We start from the raw sequence: 10,857 nt of genomic DNA on the forward strand, positions 1-10,857 counted from the left end.
CAAAAAGCACCGCTTCTTGCGCATGCGCACTTGACACCCTGCTGTCATGCCCACACTACAGAAGCCGGGAAGACCGCGCCGCTGGATAGAGGAACGGGTAAGATGAAAGAACAACTCCACGGAAGTGGGAGCGGGTACCTGTCAAATTCAGGTACCCGCTCCCCCTCCCTCCCCAAAGGTCAGCAGTCATCTCTAAGGTCCCGCTGTAGAGCTGAGCGGCTGGCCCGGTATTCTGACATGGCGGCAGTGGAAATACCGGACCGGCCGCCCCATATTCGCTCCATAAGACGCACTGACATTTTCCCCCCTGTTTTTGGGGGAAAAAAGTGCGTCTTATGGTGCGAAAAATACGGTAGTTGTAAAGGCTACGGGGCCATTCTGGAAGTGCAGCGCTACTCACGCATGAACAGTGGGCACCCGGCTGTGAAGCAGCAAACTGTCACAGCCGGGTGCCCACACTGAAGATGCTGGCGCAGGGAACACAGGACGGCCAGTGAAACAGGCTGCGGGGAGGACACCGCGGGATCGTGGGACAGGTGAATGGCTTTTTTTTAAAAGTCAGCAGCTACAGTTTTTGTAGTTGCTGACTTTTATTTTTTTACAGCATGAGTGGAACTCCACTTTAAGGTACGCCTGCATAATGTGCTAGTATGTGATACATACTAGCACATTATAACATTACCTGGGGAATCCAGGGGATTTTTAAATTTCATTTCTCAAGGTGCTGTTTACTACCGCTTTAACCAGTGCTCTGCTGGACACTGATAGAAGTCACAAGACTGCTCTAACTGCTGATGAGAAAATGTATTTGTTAATATTTTTGTTTATATTTACTTAGTTTAGTTTAAACTTAGGTTTATTAACACTTTAATATCAAATAAAGTAAATAAAAGCTTATCATTGTAACCACCCCTTTCAGTGGTAAATGGTTTGTCCCCTCCCCGTAAATGCAGTCCTTAGATGTAAAGATTTTTTGCTGGACAGCTTGTTCTGTTAAAGAAAGCTGAACAATAACAGGCTTACTGGCTGTATCACTAGGTGAAAAAACACCTTAAAAAGAAAACTAATGGAGCCACCACATCTAAGAATTATTAAGTTGCATATATTACACTTTGTTTTGGTGTTTAATACTGCTTTAAAATGGAAGTAAACTCCCACTGGACACTTGTACCTACAGATAAGCTGATAATAAAGCTTACCTGTAGGTACAAGAAATATCTCCTAAACATTCACCGTTTAGGAGATATTCAGTGTCCCTGCAGCCGATGACATAATCTCTAAAGGAATGGCATACCCAGAGCTCTGTGCCGCAGCCAATACTCCTGCGCGCATGCGTGGGGGTTACGTCATCGGGGTCCGAGCCAATCAAGCGGCCAGAGCCTGTGAACCTAGGTGAAGATGGAAGCCCTGTCAGCGGTGCCAGTGTGACACAGGAGGGCTTTGTTATAAGGTAAGTCTTTCATAATATGTGATGCATACTAGTACATTATGACATTATTCTGCAGGGGATTTTTTTTTTTTGTGGTTTACTACTGCTTTAAAGAGTTAAACCCGACCTTCATAACAAGGTCTCAGGATTTCAGGGTTTATTATTTCCATCTTAAAGTGTTACTAAATCCACAACAGTAAAATCAGTCTGTATATGCAGTAAAGCATGCTTGTTATACTCACTGTGGAACCTAAGAGGTTAATCCTCCACATTGTGTAAAAAGAATGTTTGATCCTGACTTCTCTGATCCTCCCCTGCTTCCAGTGTCTACTAAATAACTCCTGATAGAACAGAGGCTGTTTGCTGTGTATTGCTAGAGAGTTTTTATTTTCTTGGAAGAGTGCATGTGATCAGCACAGGGCCGATCAGCACTGTCCAGACAGAGGTCTGGGGTCCTGTGTCTTCATGCAGGAGAATGAAAACTCCTCCTACAAGCTTTAACCAGTGCTGTGCCGGACATTGATAGAAGTCACTAGACTGCGATGTACTACTGATGGGAACAGGTATTTAGCAGTCTATATTTACTTTAATAATTGCATTTCCATGTTCTGTGTACTGTGGTAGACCAGATATAGTGAATGCAGGGTCCTGAGTTCAGTAACACTTTAATATCTGAAATGTGAAAATGTATTTAAATAATGTTTTGCTAAATATTAAATTCAATCAGATATGGAAGCTGCCTTGTCCTCTGCTTTAAAAATACTAATTTCCTGGCTAGCAAGCCTAGATTCAATACTTTGACCCAATGACCAGGAAGAAATATTCACAAGGATTTTTCTGATCTGACTCAAAGTCCTCAGGACAGGCGATCAGCAAAATAGCCAGACAACAAGCATTTTCATCAGATATCCTACCCGCGCCGCCATTCCCAGCCTCAGCTGTCAATCACCGGGTCCCGGTCGGTGATTACTCGCTGGCACCTGGTGATCGCCAAGTATTACCGATGGGGTAGAGAACTGTATGTAAATAGTACAGTTCTCTCCTGTCAGCTCCTGCACACTGCTTGCATAGCAGAGCCATACAAAGCAGCGTGTTTACAGTGTAAAGCACACACACAGCATACTGTAAAACAGTACACAGTTAACCCTTTGATCGCCCCAGATGTTAACCCCTTCCTGCAGGGGCATCCCTAGGGTTGGTGTCACCCGGTGCGGTAACACTTGGTGACACCCCCTCCAATGATCCCCGCAGAATGGATCGGATCTATGGATTGAGCATAATGGATCAGAGTCGGATCCATTATCCTCCCCAATCCGCAGATCCGATCCATCCTGCGGGGATCGTTGGAATGCAATCTATACTGGGTTAACTGATCTCTCCACAAAAAGGTAAGTTTTAAAACAAGCCGATGATCCCTGCAGGATGGATCAGATCTGTGGATTGGGGAGCATAATGGATCTGACTTTGATCCATTATGCTCAATCTGCACATCCGATCCATCCTGCGGGGATTGTCGGCTTGCTTTAAAACTTACCTTTTTGTGGAGAGGGTCCGGTGTCAACCCATGCGGTAGGTGTCACCCGCTGTGGCGTGCAACCCCCCCGCACCTGCCTAGGGACACCCCTGCCTTCCTGCCCAGTGCCATTAGTACACTGTCAGTGCTTTTTATTAGCATTGATCATTGTATCGGTGTCACTGCGAATGTCAGTGACACCAAGGCAGTTCCCCCCAGTGTCAGAATGCCCGCCGCAGTCCCGCTATAAGTCGCTGATCGCCGCCATTACTAGTAAGAAAAAAAATTCCCAGTATATATACCGCCATTTGTAGACGCTATACCTTTCATGTAAACCAATTAATTTACCCATATTGGGATTTTTTCTGCAAAGACATGTAGCCGAATACATTTTGGCCTAAATTTATGATGAAATTTGATTTTTATAATTTTTTTACTGGACACGTTTAATAGCAAAAACTCAACAATATTATTTTTTTCTTAAAATTGTCGGTCTTTTTTTGCTTATAGTGCACAAAAATACAAAAACCGCAGACGATCAAATACCACTGAAAGAAAGCTCAATTTGTGGGAAAAAAGGACATAAATTTAATTTGGGTGCAGAGTTGCATGACCGCACAATTGTCAAAGTAACGCAGCGCCATTACGCAAAAACTGGCCTAGTCATGAAGGGAGATAAATCCTCTCGGGGGAAAGTGGTTAAAATGGAAGTAAATATAAATTTGAAAAAATATATTTCTTAGATTGTAGCTCCCAGGATCAGGCCCTCCTAACCCTTTTGTATTGAACTGCATTGTTGCTGTATTGTCTCCCTTTATATTGTAAAGCGCTGAGCAAACTGTTGGTGCTATATAAATCCTGTATAATAATAATAGTCGTTTCTTCTCCCAAAAATATGCAATGAGCCTGACTGCAAGACATTAATATACAGCCCGGCTTGGTCTACATTCCCTGTGCATGCAGCCACTGGAAAGTCATTACAGTTTCCCACTTAATTTTCAAATCTAACATTCCAGGACGAATATCTTTGTTTCAGAACAACTTGGATAATTTGAGTAAAGTCCAATGAAATGTGACAAGAACAGGCTGAAAACAAAGTCTGGGGTTAAAGCTTTGATGATTGAACCACGTGCTTGTTCTCTATAATGCTCACATTCCTCACTTAATAAAGTTGTCTTGTTCAATACAGAAGCAGTGGGAATTATGGGAAATGTAGTTTCTGCTGATCCTATTCTTAGCCAGGAGAGGGCTCTGCAGCCTATCGCTTCCTGCTGGCGTGTTCAGGCGGTATTGTTCCATAGAGCAGGGCAGCGTTGGAGGAACCGTTGTATAACCTTGTCCTTGTATCCAGACACATAATCCTATCGAGCGGGGCGGAGGCGGCGGGTCATGCAGCTCGGTTGTCTGTCTTTCCGGCAGCCGTATGCTGGTCTGCTATTGAACGGAGTGAAAACTGTGGAAACGCGCTGGCGCCCTCTGCTGGCCGATCATAAGAACAACACTCTAGCCATACACATAGCAGTGAAGGACTGGGATGGCCAGGACTGGAGGGACATTCTGCAGGACAGACTGGGGATGCCAACTGCTGGGGTCCAGCAACTCTTAGATAAAGGGGAGCAGTTTGGCAGGGGAGTCATTGCTGGTATGTATTCTAGTTTTATTTTATCTGTTACCTGATTGTTTTTTGTTTGTTTTTTTTACCCGCATTGTTATTAGAACCCATAGGGTAAAGTCTTGTATGAGTAAAGATGAGCAGAAAAAAGTACTGTTGGAGAAAAAAAATCTGTTTTGATCTTGTGCTCTTAGGTCATGTGACTGGAAGCCTAGGCATTGGAGTGACATACAGTCCCTTGTGCAAATCAGTGACAGACAGGTTGATTTAATGAAACTGAATCTGGTGCAGCTGTGCATAGTAGCCAATCAGCTTCTAATTTCAGCTTCTTCAAAGAAGATTTGACAAAAAAAAGAAAATCTGGAAGCTGATTGGTTTCTATGCAGAGCTACACCAGATTTTGCACTCTCGAGTTTTAGTAAATCAACCCGTTGTGTCCAGGTGTTTGCATGTATAGAGGTACAGATAAGTGGCCCTGGAGCTATTTCTAAAAATTGCATGATGCAAAATCTTGTACAGCTCTGCATAGAAACCAATCAGCTTCCAGATTTTATTGTCAAAGATTAATTTATCTAGCTGAAGTTAAAAGCTGATTGGCTATAATGCACAGCTGCACTGGAGAATTAAATGCTTGTTGTTGCAATTTTTATGTTGCACAATATTTGCAAAGCAGTTTATCAAACAAATTGTCAGGAAAAAATACACTTTAATGAATATTAGTGCACACAAACACAATATAACACCCCATGTTTGGTACAATATAAAAGATGATGGTACACCAAGTAAATATACACTTAACATGTCACACTTTAAAATTTCATACACCCATGGAATGACTACAAACCTTTACAGCAGGGGTAGGCAAACTGTGGTACTCCAGCTGTTGCAAAACTACCCATCATGCCTATGCCTCTGGGAGTCATACTGTCAGAGTCCTGTAATGTCTTATGGGACTTGTAGTTATGCTACATCTGGAGGGCCAAAGTCTGTCTACCCCTACTTTACAGGTTCTAAGTTTAGAGTTACACAGGAGGTCTGGGGCTAGAATCAGTGCTCTGACGATCGAAGATTCCTTGAATGTGTGGTGCAGTCACTGTTTACATATGTCTGCGCAACCCTAGTGTGCTTTTGCATTGGCAATTGAGCATAGGGGGTGCCTAAAATGTTTTTATTTTTTACACTGTACCTTTAATACGATCCCTTGTGATAGCATGGACCATGACAGGCCCTCTTTATGGAGAGAGGCGGGGTTTATTGGACCCCACAGGTCTCCTCTGGCCTCCAAAGCATATGATCATCAGATGCTTTACAAGCCCGTACTGGCCTGTAAACAAACATAAACTGGAAGAGACAAAAACCTTGTTGCTTCAGGTTTCTGATGTCACAGAGGGGGACAAATTTTTAGTGCATCTGATGTGATTGATCACATCAGTACCGGGCCCCCTGGTTAGATGGGAGAGCCTAGTATAGGCAGTGGTGGTAGGGAGATGCCCTTCTGCTACCTGTAAAAGTGATCGAGTGGCTATATAGCCACTCGATCACTTTTTATATGAAAGTCCACTGTTTGAGCTAAAAAAAAAGATACCACGATTATGGCTGCACAACTCCCATCCGAGGACATAAAGTATGTACAGCAGAAGGGAAGTGGTTCAAAATGTATTTTTACATATCTTTGTGTCAGTGATGAGCTCAGGCACTAATTCAAAACCATCTGAGCTATCCCAGCAGAAAGCTGTCAAAGCCAACAGCCAATCATAGGCAGCAGTGGCATTCTCTGCCTTGCAGTCACATGTATACACACCCCTTGCATATGTGTGGGGTGGGGACTAATTCCAACTCCAATAGATCCTATGATTGCCTGTCAGCTTTGACTGCTTATTGGTAGGATAACTCAGGCAAGTTTGGACTCTTATCTTTACATGCCTGAGCTCATCCCTAGTCTATGCTGCTGTTAAAGAGAAATTTACCCTTAATTCCTGCTCTGGGGACAACCATTTCCTAGACAGGAAGTGAGGGAAACTCTCCAACAGACCCTCTGATCACATTAGGAACAGGAGTTTTAGTCCTTCCACATTCTATCCAAAACTTAAAAAAAAAGTTTTGGCTATAGATACACTTTGAAAGGAACAACTTTCTTTCCTGAAGATCTTCCTTTCCAGCAGAGATTACATGATCAAATGCCTAATCTTCTGGTCACATTAGTAGAGCAGGGAGCCAATAGCAGCATTTTCCTCAGGATTGGTATTTTAGTCCTATTTTTCTTTCCCGGCAGTAAAAAAACAGCTTTCTACATGAATTGCATGGAAAACTCTACCATATGGTGTTCAACAAATGTATTGTTTATCCTCTTTTATAAACAGGTCTTATTGACATCGGTGATACCTGGCAATGTGCAGATGATATGCCCACTGAAGACACCCTAGAACTTGAAAATAAAGCTCTGCTGATTGGTCTACAAGGGAAATACCTGACTGCTGTTTCCAACCCCAGGTGGCTATTGGAACCAATTCCAGCAAGAGGCAGCAAAGACATTTGGACAGTGACTGTTCCCTATCATTTAATACCTTCATAACTGGATGGCATTACAGCTACAGGCTCTGAAAAGACATTTCCACTTTTGTACTGTGTAGTTTTGTAGCATTCCATAGGTGGATGGAACATGGACTAAGTGTATTATTTCACAAGTCTTTGGTAAGTAAGCAGGTAAAATTATAATGCAGTTGTTCACTAGAGACTGCCTTTGGGCCCCTTTCACATGGGCAATTAGACACATACACTGGATACCCGCAAAAGAATCAATGGATTCTTGCAGAAAAAAGCAGCATTACTGTTTGCATGTATCTGCACACCAAGCACACCTGCATACAAGAACATTCATCCATCCCTAACCAAAGGCAACTACTTGGCGTGTAGATAAACGCAAACAGCGGCAGCTGCTGTCAGCCTGTCATTACTTAGTATAAGTTGAGCATATGCCGCTATTCGCATACACTTGTCTTCCCAGCTGTGAGAATCTGTTGATTCTTCACGCTGGAATCCGGTGTGTGTATTTGCCCAGGTGAAGCCGGCTTTAAAGAAGATCTAAACCCAAGCAATACATTTCATAAAAGCTTTCACATTTTATTGTGAGCATTGTTTTAAAGGATAATGGCACTTCTCCATTTTGGCCTTTTCCCTTGACTTAGTCTAATCTGCCCTACGTCTCCCCAGAAGCATACCCAACTCAATCCAGCGGCCATAGCCTACAGCAGCCTTTCTCAACTAGGGTGCCCAGGCATCCTGGGGTGCCTTGAGGTTTCTGCAGGAGTGCCTTGGCAAAATGTCTAAAAATTGCCCAAAACTTGTATGCAAGCCAGCAGGTGGAACAAGCCTGCCTTTAAGTTTCACAAAGCCACAAGTTTTCATTGTGCACCATTACGACATTCTAGCCGCCAGCGTCCTGACAACCAATGATATCATCAGTTGATAAGGAAGAAGTCAGCTGCCCACACAGAATCCTAGTTTGACCCTCTCTTGCCCCTCTCCGTCAGTGCTGGGGTCACATTAGCTCAGTGATGGAGAAAAACCGAGGGAGAAGAGAAACATGGGAATACTAGTCAGTACCAGTGTGCAAAAATGTATTTGCTTTGGAAGAATAAATCACCTCTAATGTTGGATGTCGTACATGTGTGGATGTTGCTGCATTATATGAAACTATTAGAATAGTTTTTCCCATTTTAGAATGAGGTGCCCTTTTAAAATTATGGGTAGTCGAGAGGCACCTTATTTTAGAATGGGGTGCCTCAAGACTGTCCATAATTTTAAAGGGTGCCTTGACTGAAAAAAGTTTGGGAAACACTGGGCTACAGTGTTTATTTCCAGCATTGCAAGTCTTCTTGCCAGCGCATTACAGCTTTATAGACCTTTGTAATGCAGTATCCCAAGGCCAGAGATGAACATAGACAAGCCTAATAAAGTCTATGGGTTTGTATTGTGCAGGCAGAGCCAGAACAGTGAAAACCTGTGATGCTGAATGTAAACGAACAACAAATGCCACAGTTAGTGGCTCAAAATAAGTATGCATCTGTGGAGGGGAAGGGAGCAACAAGGTTTATACCAGGATTCTACTTTATTGAAAGAAGTGCTCTTATGCTAACTAGTCTTCAAAATGCTCCCCCTCTTCCTAACACCTATGCTGTGAGATGTACAGTATATACTTGCCTATTTTCAGCTAGCTTCAGTGTAATGTGATCTGGCTCCACTGTGTCTGTCAGCAGCAGCTACAAGGGAGAGGAGGGAGCACCAAGAAAACATGGGTCATAGGAGCTTATGGGTAACACCATAATTCCAGGCTTTACTAGCCATTGTTGAGTGCTCTCTCCACTGCTCTGCAGCCGGTGCTGGCTGACCAGGGATTACATGACCTTACCGTAGCAGTATGTATAGTTATATACATCTTTCATATACAGGTTAGTCAGCATAGGTGTTAGGGGGAGGGAATGAGCATTTTTAACGCAGGCCATAGACGGGTCAAAAACTGGCTGTTTTTTTAAAAAAAAAAGAAAAATCAGTCGTTTAGTAAGCCGACGTTACTACCAACAGTAAAAAAAATCGTCTGATTTTCGTCCCATCTACGGCCGGCATTTAATTCTGTCCCTGCAGAGAGCGCCGCTATTATATTTGACATGAAAAAGTATTGCGGTGGCAACAATGTATCTATTTGTATCCATTTTGGATACAGATGTTTTTATTCGGGTACAAATATACATTGTTGCCACCGCAATACTTTTTCATGTCAAATATAATAGCGGACTGGAATTCTTCTTCTTCTTCTTGCAGGTCACGGCTCATGTGCAGATTTTTTTATCGGTAAAAAGATCGGCCGATTTGCCCATCATTGCCGGGAAAATCGGACGATTTTTTTTCCAACTTCACCAATAAAAAAAAATGTGCCAAAATCCCGAAAAACGGCCAACCAATTAACCCAGTAACTGTGTGAAAATCGGCCGTTTTTTTTTTTTCCGGCTGATTTTCGACCAGTCTATGTCCTGCATAAGACTAGTTAGGTTGATCTTGGAATTCTACTTTAAAGAATACATGAAAATCCTGCCGTCTTTATTGGGCACTGAGATGATGGTTGTCTCCCAGTTGTGCTCCTATGTTGTCACCTTGTCAAATGCGCCTATGGTAAAGAAAATAATCAGCTGTTGTGACACACATTGTGCAAGATCCACTGTCAGGCTGCAAGTCCAGAGCTAGAATGCAAGCACAGTGGCTAAATGGTTAGCACTTCCACCTGGCAGTACTAGGGTCGTTGGTATGAATCCCAGCCACATCTGCTGCCTGGAGTTTGTATGTTCTCCGTGCCTGCGTGGGTTTCCTCCGGGTACTCCGGTTTCCTCCCACACTCCAAAGACATGCTGGTAGGTGAATTGGCTCCTGTCTAAATTGGCCTTAGTATGTGTATGTATGAGTGTGAGTTAGGGACCTTAGACTGTACACCCCTTGAGGGTAAGGGATTGATGTGAATGTAAAATATATATATATGTGTGTGTGTGTGTGTGAAAGCACTGTGTAAATTGATGGCGCTATATAAGTACCTGAAATTAATAAATAACAGCATGTGGCTGAAAAATACTTAAGGAGATCGTCAGCATGGGATGAAAACAAAAATTGTTCATACTGTACAGAGCTTTAGTAAACTAAATGTCATGCAGTCAGTATTTCCGTCTACTTTCCAAATTCCAGTTAAAACATTTTAGTTTTGAAAAACAGTGAAATTTTATAACCTGCAACAGTTTAAATGAGACCTTTCATCAACTTGTAGGTGCTATATAAGGACCTATAAGAAAATAAATGTAATAACGGCAATATATAAACCAATAAACATACTGAACAAGAAAATAAATAAAAATAAACTGTTTAACTTTATTTCCTTCTTTACCCGTCTCTCTAAATAACTGCATATTTGTTTCTGCAAATCTTTATTGAATCCATTTGTGACAACAATCAAATATACAGTAGTTATTGTTTTGAGGATTTCTCCTCTGGGCAGGAGTTTAAAAGATCAAAAAATTAGCATGGATAGAAAATACATCCCAGAAAGGGTATATCAAGTTTACATAAATTATAGTATACCAAAATAAATGGATACTTTGAATTCAGAAAGAAATAGTCTCAAAATTCTTAGTAATGTTTAGCATAGGTGAACCCTCTATTTTTCATGTTGGCAAGAGTTCAGAAAGCAGAATGTTCGTTTTGTTTAAACAGATGTTCGAAAGGTAAAAACTAGCACAAGTTTGATATAGGTTGAAATGCCAAGGC

The 10,857-nt window shown here is 42.3% G+C and overlaps 1 protein-coding gene across 1 annotated transcript; it reads left to right on the forward strand.

Annotated features, from left to right (window-relative positions):
* The first annotated feature begins 4,143 nt into the window (after positions 1–4,143).
* On the forward strand, positions 4,144–10,464 carry LOC149456504 (protein EOLA1-like). The gene is made up of 2 exons (XM_089684950.1): positions 4,144–4,584; positions 6,915–10,464. Exons 1-2 carry the CDS (start codon positions 4,332–4,334, stop codon positions 7,124–7,126), a joined length of 465 nt encoding a protein of 154 aa, XP_089541076.1. The 5' UTR covers positions 4,144–4,331; the 3' UTR covers positions 7,127–10,464.
* Positions 10,465–10,857: the final 393 nt, after the last annotated feature.

This window comes from Staurois parvus, unplaced genomic scaffold, assembly GCF_062004578.1.
Source record: "Staurois parvus isolate SC_StPar_1 unplaced genomic scaffold, SC_StPar_1.0 ptg000361l, whole genome shotgun sequence".
Classification (NCBI taxonomy): Eukaryota; Metazoa; Chordata; class Amphibia; order Anura; family Ranidae; genus Staurois; species Staurois parvus.